Raw genomic sequence first — 21804 nt, forward strand, 5'->3', positions numbered from 1 at the left:
GCATGTATTTGCATAAGCGTGCTTGTATATATTAGCATCCACTACCATTCAAAGGTTTGGGGTCAGTAAGATTTTTTTTGTAGAATTTGTTCAGCAAGCATGCATTAAATCGATATCAAAATTGAACGTAAATACATTTTAATGTAGCAAAATATTTCTATTTCAAGCATTTAGAATGATTTCTGAAGGATCATGTGACACTGAAGACTGGAGTAATGATGTTGAATATTCAGCTTTGCCACCACAGGAAATTCAATAAATGTTTAATATATTAAAATTGAAAACAGTTCTTTTTAATTGTATTTAATCATATAATATTTCACAATATTACTGTTTAACTCTATTTTTAATCAAATAAATGCAGCCTTTTTGAGCATAAGAGTTTTTTTTTCTTTTTTATATATATATTTGTGTGAATTTTTTATAAATGTTGCAAAAAACTGAAATTAAACAGGGGCCTACAACCCATAGGTACACTTCAAAATGAAACTTTCCTGATATTTTACTCACCCCCATCTCATCCAAGATGTTCATGTCTTTCTTTCTTTAGTGGATAAGAAATTAAGTTTTTTGAGGAAAACATTCCAGGATTTTTCTCCACATAATTGACTTCAATGGCAACCAATGGTTTAAGGTCCAAATCAATGCAGTTTCAAAGGAAGGGCTTCAGAGGCTCTGATCCCAGACGAGGAATAGAGTCTTATCTAGCAAACCATCGGCCATTTTCAACAATACAAAATATTACGGATTACGTAATCACGTGGGAAAGGTCACACTAGACGTAGGCAGAAGTACTGCCCCGTGTTTACAAAGAGCATGTGCGAAGACTAATGAAAACATCCTTTAGCAAAAAAAGGTTAAACAACGATGTTGGACGATTTTGAAGTTGAAGATGGAGTTTTTTTTGGTAAAGAGTGTTTGTATTAGTCTTCGCACATTCGCTTGGGGCGATACTTCCTCCGCATACGTCTAGCGTTGATCTTTCCAACATGATTACACAATCCTTGGCCCGTCGCAAAGCAGCGCAAGTGAGCAATTTAGGTTAAAAAGTATATTATTTTTTCTTGAAAATGACTGATGATTTGGCTAGATAAGACTCTATTCCTCGTCTGGGATCGTGCAGAGCCTCTGAAGCCCTTCCTTTAAAAACTGCATTGATTTGGACCTTCAACCGTTGGTTGACATAGAAGTGCATTATGTGGAGAAAAATCCTGAAATGTTTTCCTCAAAAAACGTATTTTCGACAGACGAAAGAAAGACACAAACACCTTGGATGAGATGGGGGGTGAGTAAATTATCAGGAAATTTTCATTTTGAAGTGAACTAATCCTTTAAACCTCAAACAAATTTTTTGTTGTGAAAAAAATGAAATCATGCATAAGTTCGACAAAGGCTTAGAAGGGAAAATTCAGCTAAATGTTGTGTTGTAACTTATTATTAACTTTGCAATGTGTGCATCAAGTAGACAAATACACTAAATGCATGTTATTATAGACCAATTGTTTGTTTAATGTTTAAATTTCAGCAATTCTGTGAGTATATATACTGTATATATTGAACACCCAGTATATGCACATGCAAATACCATTGCTCATGCTTTTCTGTGGATTGTCTGGCTCAATCAGCTCTGTGTTGATCAGAGGAACAGGTCCGTTCAGCAGATCACATGACTTCGCTGTTCTGAAAAACAAACACACACTCACAGAATTAAACACAGTCTCCTCCATAACTTGCTCACTAGCGTGGGCGTGTCTGTGTGTCTTACCTCAGTGAAGGTGGCACAAGGTCAGGAGGTAGAGTCAGAGGTAAAGGCCGCCCAGTCTTGGCCATATCCACCAGGTGCATTGCTAGAATAAACTCTTCTGCTCTCAACTGCCCATCACGATCTACATCAGCAAGAGTCCTGCAGATAAAGACACATATAGCCATGCACAAGCACACACATTTGTGATTAACCTGGAAGCATTTCAGATATTTAATAGATGAATTACAGTTCCTTATTATCCAACTGGCACCGAAACAGCAGACGCAACACTGTGGAAGTAGGAGTTTAACACACCGCTCAGATTAACACAGTAAGTGTAAGTGATTAATGCAGGGGTCTTCAACACATTTCTAGCTTTAACATTTTTTTTTTAAATCTCATACAATTTTTGTCAAACAAAAAGAAAGAAGATATGCATTAAACAAAAATACAATACAATAAGATTAAAACTTTAGTTAAAGATAAAGCTTATGTAAATGTTTACCACTCACATTAAAATATATGTAGTAAACTCCAAGTGTAATGTACAAGTATACAACATTAATAATGACTTTTTTTTTGGACTTGGATACTGTATATTATTATGTAATATTATATTATATTATTATTGTAATACATTCATGCAAATCGTCATAATCAAATATTTATTAGTTTGGTTACACTTTATTTCAATAGTCCACTTTAGACATTCTACTAACTATAAGTAGCTTTGCAACTACATTAGAGTATTAGTAGACTGTTAGGCTAGGGTTGGTAGAGTAATGTTACTTATGGTCAGAAGGAGGTGTGGGCGATATACCGGCAGACACGATTAACCGCTAGAAATTTGATAGAGATTTTGGACTATCATCTCTATCGTGGTTACGCTCACGTGACGTTGAGTGGTCATTTTTAAGCTTTGCGGTTTAAAATCAGGTGATTTTAAACCATTGACGAACAATGGACCCTTCGCTAAGCCCCGCCCTCCTTAGTCACTGTTGCTTCGCTTGACATGCGCCGGTGTCAGACATTCCCAAGGAGATTATTAGTCATTTTTGGCGAACAGGTGAAATATCTGAGAGAGCAAGACAAAAGGGACTGCAGTATGCATTCGAGGGATATATCCAAGACATAATATGCAACCAATTAGAGAATAATTTAATCATTTTTGAAGCTAAAGCCGGTCCCAGTGCAAGCAGCAGCCGCCTCATAGGCTGACCATTCAAATGGGAAACACACAAATTGAGGAACAGCTGTGTTCATGCACAGCAGGGTAAGTGAAATTAGAAAAATAACCTAATAATTATTAATCAAACAGCTTATCCATAAATCTTGTGGAATAAACATTAGCCTGACCACTTTGCAATGATAACATTCTCCCGCTTATCTTATATTTTATTTATTTATATATATATATATATATATATATATATATATATATTGCTTGATCTACAACAATCTGATGGGGTATTTTGCACTGTAAAATCGTTTTCCCCAATAAGAATCCTCTGTAAAGTTACACTGAAATATTTCACGTAAGTTAGTCACAAACGCTAACTGCGTGTAGGAACTGCGGAGGATTTTTCGATGCTGTAGCATGGATCGATAGATAAGGCTATAATTTTGCGCTACGGTAGGAAAATCTGACAAGGTAGGACAAATCGACAGAATTTGTCGAAAAAAAATATTTTTTTCTTCTTTTTGAAGAAAAAATTCCACCCCCCGTCCAAACTTTTAGGATACCGGGTCTCAGATTTGCACAATCCATAAGCACAATGCTTCAGCATGTTTCCCTCGCTCGAAAGCTTGACAGACTTTCCGTGCCTAGTTACGGTTGCTAAGCCACGATTGGCCTGTGGCGGTTTTCGGGCGTGGCTTAGCGAAGGGTCAAATTAGCAGCGAGAGAAACATAGTTGCCAAGTCTGCATATAACACGCGACTTTGGGCTTCTTTTTTTGGCAAGTCGCGTTAAAAAAAATCACGAGTCGCGTGTTGCGTTTTTTGGGCTTATTTAAAAAAATGTGGTTGCTTGTTAGGAAAACATGACAAGCAATTTCATTTCTTTACATTTATGGTCGCTGTTTTGTCCAATACATTGGCTGACACTGTCTTCTCACAGATAGCCATTCAGTGCAACGATACAAGTGCTGTCCGTCCTCATACATCCCGCCTCCTTCTCCCCCTCATTGAAGAAAAATCGCGTTCAACGTGCAGGCATGTGACGTTATAAAAGCACGTAATGATAGATAGTAGACTTAAATAGACGTAAACATTTTTACAAACAATGTCACCAGCAGTACAGCGATGGAGAGGAAACAGGGAGGAGAGGCACCTAATTGAATTAAAAAAATATATATTTTTGTAATGTATTTATCATTACTGGCTATTATAAAAAAAAAAAAAGTATAGTACTAATAATAACATGGTTATGGTTCGACAGGTATGGTTAGAATTTATTTTATTATAAATATGTGGCTATATTGCAGCGCTCCCTTAGTGCTTTTCTGTGTCCCAATGTGCATACTATCCATCCTAAATAGTATGTGACAGTCATTTTCAATACTATTTAGGGCAGATAGTGTGCACATGAGATGTAGGGCTTATATTTTTCAAGGTTTGCAGTGTGTGTGTTCACTACTCACTGCCCCTAATATGTGTGCACTAACTCCGACTATGGGTTACCATAATTGGCCTTCACGTACCTTTTTCTCTTTTTCCATCTCCAAACCTCTTCAGTTCACAGCTGATCGGAGGATATTGCGTGCCCATTATTGCAATTTGATGATTTTTGTAAAATCACATCTGTTTTTGCTTTTCAAACTCCGCAAGGTTTCAGTTTAATATGTTGCCGGCTCATTTATTGATAAAAAATAATTGATCATAAAATGATATTGATGATAATAAATAATATTGGGCTTGTTTTGGGCTTGTTTTTGAAGCTAAGGTTGCTTATTTGACTTGCGAGAGTTGGCAACACTGGAGAGAACTCATTTCAGTATATGGGAGCTCTCTGAGAGACTCTTACTTAGAACATGTGAGAACTGAACTGAGCGCTTTTTACCGCTTGGGCTTGAACGATCAGATACACACACCTATGTGTCAAAGCGAACGCACAAGTCTATTGGACCCGTGCAGTCGCTCTTAAAGTGACGGTAGCAAAATTGCTTTTATTAATGCTAATCAAACAACAAAGAGAGAAAATCTCTCACTGCTCAGGACTGAATCACTTTTGTAACTTTAGTAAGAATAAATGTATATTTAATTAGCACAGTAAAGATTATGCATTGTTTGATTACTTTATACATTTTATGTAGTATTTCTAGTGCATGAAGTTTTTCAGTCTATTTCTTGTGTCTTTGTTCTGTTGTGGTTTGTTTTCTTTGCTCTTTCTTTATTACAGTTTACTTGTCTAGAGAGTTTTTTTAGGCTAGTATTAGTTTTTTAAATTATATAAAAAATGGTGATAAGAATTATGAAATTTCAAAAAGTTTGATACCACAAAAACCTTATAATATTGTGATCGTGAAATAAAATTACTCATATAGGGCCAGTTGTTCAAAGGTAAGCTGATCGGATTTTGGTTTATCGGATTGGATCAAATCTTGAAAATGTGTTGTTCAAAAGGGAAAAAATCCAATCCTAGTTTTAATCTGGATCAAACCTTCAGTTTGTGTTGTTCAAAACTTGTCAGTAGGATTTGGATAACTTTGATCCAAAAAAACAGGATTATCCTGATCCCAACAGGCGGTAGGATTTCAAGATGGATTCCAGGAAGAAATGTAGTAAAACTTTAAAACTGATCAATAAAATACAACATTTGTATCATATAATACACAAACACATTATTTTATTTTTCTCATGATTAGTTAGGCTAATTAAATTGTTAAAGTATTAAATTAGAAGTAGACATTAGGCTACCTATTAAGCCTTTCGGTAGCCTTCAGTCACAGTAAAAAAAGATTTAGCCGCCATAAAATAATACCCAAACAGCTGTAAATATCAAACAAAATATTATATGAAATTTAAAGTGTTATCACTTATAAGACTTCTTATCAATTATAAGAGATGAACAAGTCAAAAGTTCTTTGCGAGCAAACGCAAGGTTTCTCGGGTGAATGCTACGCAAAACTTTTCTGAGAGAACGCAAACTAATAATGCTGTATTTATGTTAGATATGGCCTAAAAATCTACAGAGAGGTTTGGAAATTAAAGTCTGGAAAACTATGACATTTTGAAATGGAAAACGTGTAGGAACCCTGTAAAATATGAAGTATTTTAGTGAAAATATATGTTGATAAATGGCGCTGTTTATTTTCATGCAGTGTTATGAAAACTCATTTTTTTTTTTTCATCACTATGTCCCTTTAAGGGCTCCGTAGAGCACTAGTAATCCAGATTTGGTGATCTGAAAAGGTGTGTATCTGGATCAGGGTGATCCAATCCAATTTTGCTTTGAAAAACCGGCACAAAAGTAAGATGAATTACCTGATCCTGGATAGCAAAACATGGGATTTCCAAATCCAGATCATTTTGATCCAGATCAATGTTTTGAACAACTGGCCCATTGTGATATAAGATTTTGGTCATTTCGCCCACCCCTAGTCAGTAGAATGTCTGTTATCAGATATTAAGCAGACAATAATAAAGTTGTAAAGTTACTTATAGTTAGTAGAATGTGTAAAGTGGACTATCGGAATAAAGCGTTACCATTATTTTATATATACACTCACCTAAAGGATTATTAGGAACACCTGTTCAATTTCTCATTAATGCAATTATCTAATCAACCAATCACATGGCAGTTGCTTCAATGCATTTAGGGGTGTGGTCCTGGTCAAGACAATCTCCTGAACTCCAAACTGAATGTCAGAATGGGAAAGAAAGGTGATTTAAGCAATTTTGAGCGTGGCATGGTTGTTGGTGCAAGACGGGCCGGTCTGAGTATTTCACAATCTGCTCAGTTACTGGGATTTTCACGCACAACCATTTCTAGGGTTTACACAGAATGGTGTGAAAAGGGAAAAACATCCAGTATGCGGCAGTCCTGTGGGCGTAAATGCCTTGTTGATGCTAGAGGTCAGAGGAGAATGGGCCGACTGATTCAAGCTGATAGAAGAGCAACTTTGACTGAAATAACCACTCGTTACAACCGAGGTATGCGGCAAAGCATTTGTGAAGCCACAACACACACACAACCTTGAGGCGGATGGGCTACAACAGCAGAAGACCTCACCGGGTACCACTCATCTCCACTACAAGTAGGAAAAAGAGGCTACAATTTGCACAAGCTCACCAAAATTGGACAGTTGAAGACTGGAAAAATGTTGCCTGGTCTGATGAGTCTCGATTTCTGTTGAGACATTCAGATGGTAGAGTCAGAATTTGTCGTAAACAGAATGAGAACATGGATCCATCATGCCTTGTTACCACTGTGCAGGCTGGTGGTGGTGGTGTAATGGTGTGGGGGATGTTTTCTTGGCACACTATAGGCCCCTTAGTGCCAGTTGGGCATCGTTTAAATGCCGGGGCCTACCTGAGCATTGTTTCTGACCATGTCCATCCCTTTATGACCACCATGTACCCGTCCTCTGATGGCTACTTCCAGCAGGATAATGCACCATGTCACAAAGCTCCAATCATTTCAAATTGGTTTCTTGAACATGACAATGAGTTCACTGTACTAAAATGGCTCCCACAGTCACCAGATCTCAACCCAATAGAGCATCTTTGGGATGTGGTGGAACGGGAGCTTCGTGCCCTGGATGTGCATCCCACAAATCTCCATCAACTGCAAGATGCTATCCTATCAATATGGGCCAACATTTCTAAAGAATGCTTTCAGCACCTTGTTGAATCAGTGCCACATAGAATTAAGGCAGTTCTTAAGGCGAAAGGGGGTCAAACACAGAATTAGTATGGTGTTCCTAATAATCCTTTAGGTGAGTGTATATATATAATAATTATTTTTTTATCAAAATCAGCATGAAATAATGCAAATAGGGGGAGGAAGTGCATGCATATAATGTCACCAAGACATTCTTCTTGAGATTGATATTGTGAGTGCAGTGTTCTGTGAACTCACCATATGGTGGCAAGCTGTGTTTGCGTGAGGTTTGATGCTGTGAGGGCATTTCTGACCTGGGGACCTTCAAACATACACACTAAAGGGTTAACACATAGCACACATGCAGAGATGCTTACACACTATCATATGCAAACATTGCCATTCTCTCCGCATCCTGACATCTACAAACACACACTCACCTGACAGGTATCCGCTCATCAGCTTGTCCAGGCTATTGAACTGCTGCCGGTACTTCAGACGGGACGACTGAGGCACCGCCCAATCAGATGCACTCATTTTGGGGGAGTTACTCGCAAGGGAGGTGGTGGAGGAAGAGTTAGAACTGCGGGAATTTAGAAAAAAAAAAGTTAGTATGCACTTCTATACAGGTGATACATTCATTTGTAGAGCTTTTAATTTCCATATATATGTTCTCCAGTAAATGAAATTACTTATTAATACTGTAAATATTACTGTATATTGCACACTTGAATGTGCTAAATATAGATCATATTTATGCTCCATGTGTTCAGATCATTCCCCACAGTATTTTTTTAATAGCACTCTTAAATTCAGAAATTGCATTTGCATTGCCGTAAATGAGCTGCATTTAGTAGCTGCTCATTAACACTAATATAATATAACCCAGACCATGATAAAGCTCTGCAAGATCAGCTTTTCCTCCAGTGCGGAGAGATTCTGCAGTGACATCATGCTTTTAATAATTGATATGTCTGAGCAAGGTTTGCAGAATCCTTGTCAGGGCAGTAATTACCACTACCGGGTCCGAAATCATTAAAATTCTAATCAAAACTCATAATTATGAGCATATCCGCAGTATTCCGACTCACTGCTGTCAGTTTACTGATTTTTAAATATTCTGAGATAACACTAACAGGATTCTGCAGCTTCTGCAGGTCGGCATGGGCTGGAATGATAGATATGTGATGAGAGGTTGAGAGAGTGTGAGATATGACTTAAATGACATGTAGACGCAGGTTATGTGACCCGAGTGAAATTATGATCCTGACGACTGGCCAATACACCTATACACACACTTATACACATTGGGAGGACACACACAGAAAAAATAAGGCTGAGCGATATAGCTAAAACATACAGTATGTCTCAAGATTTTTCACTGTTTTGACAATATTCAAATTTTAAGTATTTGCTCTGAAATGGCTTAAAACTGTGTTGTTGTTTTTATTTACAGGAAGCATAATTACAACAACAACAACAAAAACACTGTTGCTGAGTACATTACAAAACATTAAATGACTAAAAAAAGTGTAAAAATCTAGATTAAAATAAAAAAATATATATTTCTATATAACATTTATGGTCACTATATTGTCATTTATATGCATCATTATAACACTGCATGAAAATAAACAGCGCCATTTATCAACATATATTTTCACTAAAATACTTCATATTTTACAGGGGTTCCTACACGTTTTCCATTTCAAAATGTCATAGTTTTCCAGACTTTAATTTCCAAACCTCTCTGTAGATTTTTAGGCCATATCTAACATAAATACAGCATTATTTTCAACTTTATATTTGGTATATCGTAGTCATCCTTAAATATTTTTATTTTCTCAGGGGTTTAATTGATTTTCTTGAAGTGATAATATATATATATATATATATATATATATATATATATATATATATATATATATATATATATATATATATATATATATATATATATATATATATATATATATATATATATATATATATATATATATATATATATATATATATATATATACACACACACACACCGATAAAGCATAACATTATGACACATGGGTGGCCAAGGCTCATTGATGCACGTGGGGAGTGAAGGCTGGCCCGTGTCCGATGAAACAGACGAGCTACTGGAGCAATTTGAGCTCCAGAAGTTAATGCTGGTTCTAATAGAAAGGTGTCAGAATACACAGAGCATCTCAGTTTGTTGTGTATGGGGCGGCACAGCCGCAGATCAGTCAGGGTGCCCATGCTGACCCCTGACCTCCGCCCAAAGCACCAACAGTGGCACATGAGCATCAGAACTGGACCACGGAGCAATGGAAGAAGGTGGCCTGGTCTGATGAAGCATGTTTTCTTTTACTTCACGTGGATGGCCGTGTGTGTCGCTTACCTGGGGAACACATGGCACCAGGTGCACTATGGGAAGAAGGCAAGCCGGCGGAGGCAGTGATGCTTTGGGCAATGTTCTGCTGGGAAACCTTGGGTCCTCCATCCATGTGGATGTTACTTTGACACGTACCACCTACCTAAGCATTGTTGAGACCATGTACACCCTTTCATGGAAACTTTATTCCCTGGTGGCTGTGGCTCTTTCAGCAGATAATGCGCTGCACAAAGCACAAATGCTTCAGGAATGGTTTGAGGAGCACAACAACGAGTTTGAGGTGTTGTCTTGGCCTCCAAATTCCCCAGACCTCAATCCAGTTGAGCATCTGTGGGATGTGCTGAACAAACAAGTCCGATTCATGGAGGCCCCACCTCACAGCTTACAGGACTTAAAGGATCTGCTGCTAACATCCTGGTGCCAGATACCACAGCACACCTTCAGGGTCCATGCCTCGACGGGTCAGGGCTGTTTTGGCAGCAAAATGGGGACCAACACAATATTAGGAATATATACTGTATATATATGTTTTTTATAGACTTTTGCATGCACACAAGAAACTGTTTCGTGCCCTTGAGAAACCATACACATGCGCACAGGAATTGTTTGCGTGCTTGCGCATTACAATTTCTATTTTTATATATACTATAACCTATTTACGTTGTGCATCACTGCCATCTTTCTATGAAGAAAACAAGAGCATCGAAGCACATTAATTAATATAGATACATTTGCTCAAAATGTGGCTTTTGTTAGGGTAGTACCTCTAATATCAAGGCCTGATGTCCAATATAATGCCTCCTCTGTGGCGGCGGAGAAACCATGAAACGAAACCGGCGGATGGCACAATACGGCGGTGTGCATTGCCCTATTTGAAAGTCCTAAGTTCAAGGGTCTATAAAAAAAGACTGGTACTGTAAAAGTGTTTAATATTTGTCTTTCGTTAGGGCAGTACTTCATATTTTAAAGAGTTAGTTCACCCAAAAATGAAAATTATGTCATTAATTACTCACCCTCATGTCGTTGGACACCCGTAAGACCTCCGTTCATCTTCAGAACACAAATGAAGATATTTTAGTTGAAATCTGATGGCTCTGAAAGGCCTCCATTGGCACAATGCACGGTTCACTCTCAAGACCCTTAAAAGGTACTAAAGATGTTGTTACAAAGTCCATCTCACTACAGTGGGTCTACAATAACTTTATGAATCGGCGAGAATAGTTTTTGTGCGCAAAAAACCCTAAATAACGACTTATATAGTGATGACGATTTCAAAACACGGCCTCATGAAGCTTCGAAATGAATCAGTGAGTCGAATCATGATTCGGATCGCGTGTCAAACCACCAAACTGCTGAAATTTGGGGATTCAAACTGCTCATTCGACTCACTGATTCATAACGCTTCGAAGCTTCATGATGCCATCTTTTGAAATCGGTCATCACTATATAAGTCGTTATTTAGGGGTTTTTTTGCGCACAAAAACTATTCTTGTTGCTCCATAAAGTTATTGTAGAACCACTGTAGTGAGATGGACTTTGTAACTACGTCTTTAGTACCTTTTAAGGGTCTTGAGAGTGAACCGTGCATTGTGCCAATGGAGGCCTTTCAGAGCCATCAGATTTACACTAAAATATCTTCATTTGTGTCTGAAGATGAACGGAGGTCTGACGGGTGTCGAACGACATGAGGGTAAGTAATTAATGACAGAATTTTCATTTTTGGGTGAACTAACCCTTTAAGGACTTATATCTGCTTTAACGCATACTGTTTGGCGGCCAAGAAACCACACCACGAAATGGACTGATGGCGCAATAGGTGGCTCATTGTGCATTGTCCTATATGCCACGTTTAATGGTTCACATGCGCAAACAAAAGTCTGTATATGTTTTATTGTTGCAAAGATCCTTTTAGAGGCTCTGTAATACAGTGCTAAGAATATTGTGAGAAGAAACCCAAAGCGCTTATAACCTGCATTTTTGCACAAGTGCACCTTGAATTCATTCAACTGTGTTTGACGATCACTAAAGAATCACTAAACAGCTGCCATGAAAACACACTTGTGTGATACATGTCATTTTCATTAAATTCTACATTTTCTATTATAGAAAACTAAACAGGGGTAATAGTCTGGAAATGCAAATATTTTTCCATACTTTTTCAAACTGCGTAGGAACCCTGATTTTATTTTATAAAATTTCTGTGGTTATTTCTCAGTAACAACACCAGTGAATTTGTTGAATCAAGTTTTGAAATGATTAATTGAAACAGTTTTCTTGGAAATGGAAACGTTATGCCAGGATATTCATCCCAAATACATTGTGTATTTGATATATCGCCCAGCCTTAGCCCCAAATTCGTTTTTAAACAGGCACTGAGCAGGTATTAGTGGGTTTATTACAGGCTTCTGTAGCACCACATGGAGGTTGGATGACTCTCGGAGGAACTCTAACAAGATCCTATTAAGATACAAGGAGACAGCTGTGCTATTTAAGCACTCTGTCAGCAAACACGCTCTTATTTACTACAAACTTCTAGCAAGCCCAGTTCTAAGAAAGTCTTTTTTTAGCTCTCACTGAAACAGGTATTACGGCCAATTCCAATACAAACATGGGCGTTGAAATTAGGTTCACACCTGCTAGAGCCAAGGTCCAAGAGCGAGTGAGATTTACTCAATCCACTGGTGACTGGGAATGCTGGAAAGGTAAAAGACGAAAAACAATTACTTAAAGCACATGCAAACTTAGATTATGCAATAAATCAATGCTCGAGTCTCACTGCCTCTAGATTTCATAGTAATGGCATAATACTCGTCTGTCTGTGCAAAATGCTGCATGAGAATGAATTCGGGATACCTGGTGCTAGTGTGAGGAGAGTTGCATTGCCGTTAGGTAAAGCGGGCACACTGAGAGAGTTGGGCATCTGAGGCAGTGGTCCTGACATCAGCGGGGGCGCAGAGACCAAAGGGGTCACGCCAGGGCCTGGGGGGATGGCCGTTAGGATGGGCATCACTGACATGGCCAGATTTGGCATGGAACCCATACCTGAAATAAAACAGATTATCTGAGATCATTTCTACAAGAGTTATTGGTACCATATCCATTACAGATAATGCAATAGAGTATATTTTGGACTGAACGGTTCAGGCTTATTTCCACTAGTTCTACTTTTATTTGACTTTTGCCGTCATCTAATGCTAAAATATTTAAAGGGGTCATGAACTGCATTGTTCTATTATTTTATAATGTTTCCTGGAGTGCACTTATAATTTTAGTATGAGTTTTACATCCAAAATTGGCATATTTTAGAAATAAAATCATAATTTTTCCGTCTGATTTGAACTCTCTGTTTACAGGGGCGTGTCTGCTGTGAGATTTCAGTGTAAATGCCCACTGCTGTGATTGGCTGACATCTTTGCATAGCTAGTATTACATGTGTAACTCTCTCTGAAACTTTTAGCGCGTTTTTACTATTTCAGCTCTCAATGTTAAGTGTTGATTATGGCATTATATTCAGATCGTGGTATGAAAGGTTGCAGTGATGATCGTTGTAGCCGATCACACACATGTTGAGCTCATGAATGCTTTGATCTCGTCATTGCAACTCGATTTCTGCACAAATGCTTTCATCATAACTAACAGAGCAAACACAATGTAAATAAGAGATTCGTTGATTATTACGGGAGTTTTGTCATGAGTCCAGAACTCAGTCACTGATAAACTCGTGCTGTTTGATTGACAGCTCCAGTGGTTGAAAAGAGCATTTTTTTGATCGCTTTCTATATATAATTTAATCACAGTTTAAATAACAGATTATTTTCATCTACTAAGAGAAACAATGTGAAGTTGAGCGTTTAGTCACTGGTTTGATTTACTGACACACAGACAAAGAACATCTGACTGTACATGAATCATTACAAATCAGAAATCACTGATCTCAGATCAGGCATTAGAGTTAACACGGTTACTGACATGTTCAGGCATTACTGTTGAGTCCAGATCGTAAAAGTCTGTTTACCAAAGAATCCACAGTGAAATGTAGCGAACACAAGTAAGCTCATTCCTAGCATTAGGATCCTTTGGAAGGGAATGTTATTTGTAGTCCGTCCTGAATCGCTCTTCTCTCCTCGTCATCTCACTAACACTCCAGTGGGCGGGGCCAAAGTTGTGATGATGAAGTGGGCGTTGATCTTCTTCTGCAGAGGCGTCTTTCTCCATCTATTACAGGCTCATTCCACAACAAATCGCTCTCTGGGCTTGGTCACAATAAAAGCTGCTTTTGGACTAACAAGGAAGTTTTCAGTTCCGAAACTCACTGGATATTCTTATAGTATGATGACCTCTTATATGTCAAAAGCTCAAGGAAAATTGTATTTCTCAGTTCATGACTTCTTTAAGTTGTGTGTTTTTGATGTTTTATATTTATATATAGCTTTAGTTTATTTGTTTTAGTTTTAGTAATTTTAGTACTTCACCTTCAACTTATTTCAGATAGTTTCCAAAGCAACATTTTTAATTTTCATTTAATCTTTCTAACTTTTTTTGTATCTAATATTTATATATTATTTATTTATTTCAATTACCAAACAAAATAAATAGATTTACTTAACAATAACAATAACAACACTGTTTTATTTAGAGTGTTAATATTGACCATTTACACAAATATTAATATACGTCAACATTTGAGCATCATCTTAGTCACAACCTGTAGTATAAGACTCAACAAACTTAACAACAAAGCAAACAAACCTCACCCGACGTTACAAAACCAGTTATCAACTCATACCAAAGCGTGATGATGATGTCATAGCAGGGGTAGGCGTCTGCTTCATGATGATTGGCAGGCTGGATGGGAGGGGCTGACCCTGCAGCTGCAGTTTAATTAGTTTCATTGCGATGGAGAACTCCAATCTGTCCATCTTCCCATCCTTTCCTATATCCGCCAGTGCCCTGAAAGAAAGGAAGCAGCCATTCCCATCAAAAGTGGCTTACAGAGCACTAATTGCTATTAAAATCCCAACGGAAAAACTCAGTTGGTGCGTGATGACAGAGCAGCATTATTTTGGGCTCAGATTTTTGTTATGCTACAATATTTATTTATGAACAAGAGCGTTTTAGAGCAAGCAAATGCTATAAACTCAAATCAAACTTTCATCAGTAAATCTACATCCTGTTTGTGGATGGCGACAGTGTTTACACCAGTAGACTAACCACAGACAGGAAGAGGTTACTTTTGGGAACCTCCACCCTTCCAGAGAGGTATGTGGCTACAAATCACATTGTCCCACACACCACACTATCATGATAAATCCAGTCCTGCCATAGAAAACACAAACATACACACAAATGTGCAGTTTATTTGTATTCGCATAGATATACAGTAGAGCCAAAAGTCATAAATGCTCTTTAAATTTAACACAACTTTTTTTGGGAGAGAAATGGGAAGGGCAAGACAGAAGAACCGGATTAGGCATGTATGTACATTAAGGGTGTGTGTACGTGTGTGTACACTTGCCAGATGTCTGCAAGGACTGCTGTGGGAAGACCAGATTGCAGGAAGAACTTCCGTGCTTGATCTCCTAAAAAGAAATAAAACTAAATTAAGCGCACTAAGTGCAGATATTGTGAAATATTACAATTTAAAATAACTGTTTTCTATTTTAAATGTGATCTTGTGATGCAAAGCTGAATTTTCAGCATCATTACTCCAGTCTTCAGTGTCACATGATCCTTCAGAAATCATTCAAATATGATGATTTGAAAATATTTTTGTGGAAACTTTTTTTTTTCAGGAATCTGTGATGAATAGAAAGTTTGAAAGTGCAGTACTTATTTGAAATACGTTTATTTTGAACCATTATAAGTGGGTTTACTGTCACTTTTGATCAATTTAATGTGTAATAAAAGTAACAATTTCTTTAAAGTGCCCCTATTATGGTTTTTCGAATATTCCCATTCATTCATGCAGTGTGTAATATCACTGTTTGTGAATGTAAATGTCTTTATTATAGTCTCCCAAAAGAAAGAATCGACTCTGAACTGTCTATTTGAGTCATTTGTGTTTTGAATCTCACTGCGTTACGGTTCTACGTCACTAGAAAATACATCTGCATAATGTCCGCCTATGTTGTACATCGTCCACCCGTGAACAACTTGACCCTCAAATGTCATTTTACTGACGACTGCTCCTCGAATCTCAGAGTTCAACGCGGGATTCACAAAACTCTTGCTCTTGAGAGATGGGTCAGTCCCAGTTTATCTGGACCAGCTCCTCAGAATCACAACCTGTAAGTATGAATAATTATTGATGTATATATTTTCCACCAGGTGTTCAAAATACGTAGTTTTGTGTTTTATATATTGTGTAAGTTTCCGGCTAACTCACATTATTACTGTCTTACTGAAATACTTCTGCTCATCAGCTGTGGGCCACTATTACCTCAAACTGTGTGTGTTAATGCAGATCGTCTGACGTTCTTACTACTGTGAGTAAAGAGAAAGGATGGAGCGAGATTTGTTTTCCATCAGTCATTGACGTCAGTGCTGGGCTCACGTATGCGCTGTTATTGATACAGTTCCCGCATGTGCTCCAATACATGAGAAACACACACATGGGTTTGTTGATGGACACACACTTGTTAATGCTGTTTACTTGTTGTAAACATCCCATAATGAACCTCAAAATGAGTAGCGTATCACTGAGAAACTCCTGCTCAAGTCGTCTTGTGATGGAGGTTGGGGTTGAATAACTAGTTCTTCAATGTTTCATCATCGGACTCGCGCTCGGATTGATGAGGTAAAATCGACGTCATCGTTCTGTCTTTACAATCACTGAGCTTAGGAAGCCTCTGGAGCTTAAGTTCAGTTATGGTGATGGGCGTTTAGCTTCTGAAACACACACTGTACACGGTAGACCAATCATAACAGACTGGGCCGTCTGGCCAATCAGAGCAGAGTATCTCACAGAAAGGAGGGATTTAGAGAAACTGATTCATCCGTCGAATCGTTTGAGAATCATTGAACACTGTGGTGATGTGCAATGAATATTATGAGAAAATTAAAGTGTTTTTGACCTTTGATGTATGTAAACCTGTTGTAGGACACTCAAAACAAAATTAGAAAACTTTCATAATAGGGGCACTTAAAAAAAAAATCTTACTGACAACAAACGTTTGAGTAGTGCATGTGTGTGTGTGTGTGTGTGTGTGTGGGTGGACTGGTAATCCCTACGTTATGGGGACAAAATGTCCCCACAAAGATGGCAATATCCGAAATCCTCATCCTTGTGTGGACATTTTTAGGTCCCCATGAGGAAAACATCTTATAAATCAGACTAAGTGATGTTTTTTGAAAATGTAAAAATGCAGAATGTCTCCTGTGATGGGTAGGTTTAGGGGCAGGGGCAGTATAGGGGGATAGAATATACGGTATGTACGGTATAAAAACCATTACGCCTATGGAAAGTCCCCATAAAACATGAAAACCCAACATGTGTGTGTGTGTGTGTGGTCTTACCTGACAAATAGCCCAGAGTGGGAGCCAGAGAGTCAAACTGTTTGTCATGTTTTCCCCTTTCTTCTGGAGTTATAGCCCAAATAGTAAAACCACCTGTGACAACGAGAGGGACAGAGAAAGAGACTTTTATTTTTGGATTATTGTGTTCCGTCTTCACAGATCTCTTCCTAGATCAGCTGTTGTTTTTCTACTTTTTGGGTCTTGAAGTTCCTGCCAGTTCTCTGTGAGATGTTGTCTGTTGGCTTGTGTGATCCAGGCATCAGAAATGTCTGTCTGTCAGTCTGTCTGTCTGTCTGTCTGTCTGTCTATCTGGAGGGAGGGAGGCTGCATACTTTACACATTTTAATGGAATGACAGCCCCATTAATACTTAGCATACTTAATATTATTGTAAACCACAATGTCCTTCAAAGGCAGCAGGTGAAGATCCGTCAAAAATGTCAGTGCCCAATAACAGCCACTTAACATGCTCAAAGTGGGTCAATCTCAACACGGCTTTCACACAAAGTGCTGAAGAGAAGCCTTTCATCACCTGCTGGTGTTTTTAGCACTGCTCTTAATAGGTGCAGACAGTTCTTGGTTTGAAAAGTGCAGCTATATAGCAGCTCTGATCTCGTCGTTTGCTTCAAACTGACATTGCTTTCATACCTTTGCCTGTTATATAAACCAAAAAGTGCACATACTAACTAATTCACAATTATAAGCTAATTGAGGTATTTCTATAGTTAATGAATGGATTGGGACAAATGTTAACAAACCCTGTTATTCAGTCTTTCTTTCTGAGTCCCTCTTTCTCTCTGGGGAGGACAAACACTACTTTCAGCTCATGTTTCCTGCATTGTCAGCAGCGCTGAGATTCAGAAAAAGGCCATCATGATTAATTAAGTGCAGGTCTGAAATCATGTGATGTCTCTCTTTATGGAAATTAAGCCCATTCACCAAAAGATAACCCATTTGAGATAAGCAGCCTTTTCTTCGGGAAAACAGAGCCGCTTTTTATGACAAAAAAGAAGCAATTAGTCCAACCTTGAACAAAGTATGTGCACTCTATGTGCAAAGAAATGAATAGTTCTTTCATATGTTTGAAATCATGTTCACTCGCATGACTCCACTCATATCAGTAGTCAAATAAAATTTTATTTTTTACAGGTCATCAGGTGGCAATGGGCCCTATTTTAATGATCTGAGCGCACGGCGCAGGTGCACTTAGGGCGTGTCCGAAACCACTTTTGCTAGTTTAATGATGGAAAAACATTGGTCGGCCGCCTGGCGTATGGTCCAAAAGGGTTATACATAGTCTCTTAATGAGTCATGGGTGTGTTTTGGGCATAAGAGTCTCATCTCCCATTCCCTTTAAAAGCCAGCTGTGCTTGCACCAATGGTGGATTCGCTATTTACATGGAGGAATTTGTGAGTGGAAAGACTGAACACTTCTCCAGAGAGGAATCCTTTTATTTTTAATATTTAAAAATGTTTGTGTGCCCTGTGTGTGTAATAATCAGAGTGTACGTGCGTTGTGCACCGCCTATAGGCTCACCTTACTAACACGCCCTTTAAATAACACAAAAAATACTGCACTATTGACTTTAGACGAGGTTCCAGTTGGTCAATGGCGCAGTCGTTTTCAATTCCACAAAATAGCAACACACCAACTATGCGCCTGAACACACCTGGTTTTCAGACCAGCACACCCATGGGTGAACAGATGGGCCCGAGTGCATTTGCTATTTAAACAATGTGGCGTTGGACGTGAAAATAATAACTGCGTCGGGTTGAAACTAGCAGAAAACACGCCTGGCATCGTATTGCGCCGAGTGTGTGATAGGGCCCTATGTGTTGATAGCGCACCTTTAAATAAACGTTTTCTGAACAGCTATTCAAAAATGGATTTAGATTGTAAAACAAGCTGATTGTCTAAAACAATTTGCAACAGCAAAGCAACAGCTTTCCTTCTCTGCAATGTCACCCTATTGTGAAGCACAGGCACTACAAAGTCATTGAAGATACTTCATTTTAAGTCTAAAAGCAGAACCAGGGACATATTTACATTATGGGGGAATTGTTGGGACACAGCTCATGAAGCAGGGACTGTCCTAAATAAAAAATACTACACAAAAATGATATGATCAATAAGTTATGATAACATGTTTTTACATTGCTTTAACTCAACTAAATACGTTAAGCATTGCAATTTAAAAAAAAAGTTATACAAGATACAGCTTGTTTTTTTAAGTCAGTTTAATGTAATTTAAAGGGATAGTTCACCCAAAAATGAAAATTAGCTCATGATTTACTCACCCTCAAGTCTTCCGAGGTGTATATGACTTTCTTCTTTCAGACGAATACAATCTGAGTTATATTAAAAATGTTCTAGCTAATCCAAGCATTATAATAGCAGTAATAGTTGCTCTGTTTTTGAAGTCCATAAAAAATGCATCTGTCCGTCATATAACTGCTCCACGCGGCTCCGGGGTGTTAATAAAGGCCTTCTGAAGCGAATCGATGCGTTTGTATAAGAAAAATATCCATATTTGAAAATGTATTTCATTTTTTTCTATGGCTCTGCATCAGCCGTCCCCGCGCCATCACTTCCGGCGAATAAGGTCAAAATACATGCAAAATACCGGCACGATCATAGATATATACATAGATTCCTCATTAGTGCCTGTGCGGATCAGTCGAATATGGCATCTACGTATATATATCTTTGAATGCGCAAGTATTTTGACCTCATTCGACAGAAGTTATGGCGCTGGGAATACAAGATGACATTCGTCTGATAAGAGGTAAAAAAATAACAAATACTGTCGGGTTTCTCGAAGAAACCGATCGTTTAGTTTCTTAAGACATCAATGTGTCGCCACGAGCCGCAGGGTTTAATAAGGATTCGTATGTCTGTGTGTTTTTACTCTCATTGCTCTCATACTCTAAAATATCCCCATTGACATGCATTATACGACTATCACACTGCAACGGTTGAGTTAAAAATCTTAATTTGTGTTCTACTGAAGAAACAAAGACACTTACATCTTGGATGCCCTGGGGGTAAGCAGATAAACATAAACTTTTCGTTTTTGGGTGAACTATCCCTTTAAAGTCACAATATGTACTTTTTTGCCACTAGAGGTCGCTTATTCAAAACAAAAGTATAGCTTGATGACGCCCGGATTTCACAGAGCTTTTATTCTGTCAGACGAGCGCTTCCGCTTCTTCTGCTCATGTGTGTGTGGGGAACGCAGCGCTGCTTTATCATATTAGACACATCTGAGTGTGTGAGAGTGATGTTATAATGCTACTCTGAGCGTTCACTCGGCGCTGCTATGAGACACTTGTTCACACTGCAGTGAGAGATGATATTAGGCGGTAAAACATGGCACTCTGTGCGGTAAATCAACAACACCAGATTTAAACAATAAGACTAACTGTGTTGAGCTGGAGAACAATGATCAGTTTCTGTCCATCAATGATCCAAACTGTTGCTCACCTGTCTAATAAAACACATCAGATATTTAAAGCGTCTTTGGTGTTTCCATGGTTTCAACAAAATAAACCAGAAATCGAGGGTAACGTGGGTATGATGTCATTGATTGCGTGTCCTGGTTAAAATTGCTTATTTCTCTGGATTTAAACATTCTTGGAAACATTTGGGATAATGTAAGTACACAAGTTAACAAAATATATAACATTGTTCTAGTGGTTTTTGGATATTTTAATCAAAAATGTTTTACATATTGTGCATTTAAGTTAAAATGACTTAAACATCCAAGTTGATTGTACTTAAATATTTAAAGCAGCAACTTTTTTTTTACAGTGTATTTAATATGTCTGAAATAACCGGACTTTATTAGTTTACATCAACAAAAATAATTTGTCAGCACTTATTACTAAAACAACGACTAATTTTTACTCTTAGCAGTATATTCAAAGACAATCTCCTAACACTGAAACATGGCAACGGAGTGTGTCAGTGTGGGAATCAGGGAGTGTGTGTGATGGTGTATTCAGGTGCTCCTTTGGGAAATTGTAATCTCTCCAGGGGACACAGTGAAACATAAGCTTATTACTAATGCAGGCCCATCCAGCCATTAAAGCAGTAACTGTTTCTCTGTTTTAAAGAGGTAGCACAAACAATAATTTAACAAACATGCAAATCTGAGATACCATTACCAACTGACACATATTTAATTTACAGAAGCATAGAAAACGTCCAAAAAGAGCAAACATTATAAACAAACAATATCTGTTTCTCTACAGTGCACTTCCAGGTTAATTAAACAGTGAAGAGGCAACTCTTTCCCAAAAGCGCTATAGAGGATTAGCCACAACACACACA

General features: G+C 38.0%; 1 protein-coding gene across 1 annotated transcript in view; it reads right to left on the bottom strand.

The window, feature by feature from the left end:
* itsn2a (intersectin 2a) overlaps positions 1–21804 on the bottom strand; it is a 104915-nt gene that overhangs the window by 41769 nt on the left and 41342 nt on the right. The window contains exons 3-11 of the mRNA XM_079830494.1: positions 17473–17565; positions 15473–15536; positions 14744–14907; positions 12811–12999; positions 12591–12651; positions 8009–8151; positions 7827–7890; positions 1766–1903; positions 1586–1680 (exon numbers count right to left, since the gene is read on the bottom strand). Coding sequence (XP_079686620.1) covers positions 1586–1680; positions 1766–1903; positions 7827–7890; positions 8009–8151; positions 12591–12651; positions 12811–12999; positions 14744–14907; positions 15473–15536; positions 17473–17565 — 1011 coding nt within the window. The remainder of the gene's footprint in view (positions 1–1585; positions 1681–1765; positions 1904–7826; positions 7891–8008; positions 8152–12590; positions 12652–12810; positions 13000–14743; positions 14908–15472; positions 15537–17472; positions 17566–21804) is intronic.

This window comes from Gobio gobio (assembly GCF_949357685.1).
Source record: "Gobio gobio genome assembly, chromosome: 12".
Taxonomy (NCBI): domain Eukaryota; kingdom Metazoa; phylum Chordata; class Actinopteri; order Cypriniformes; family Gobionidae; genus Gobio; species Gobio gobio.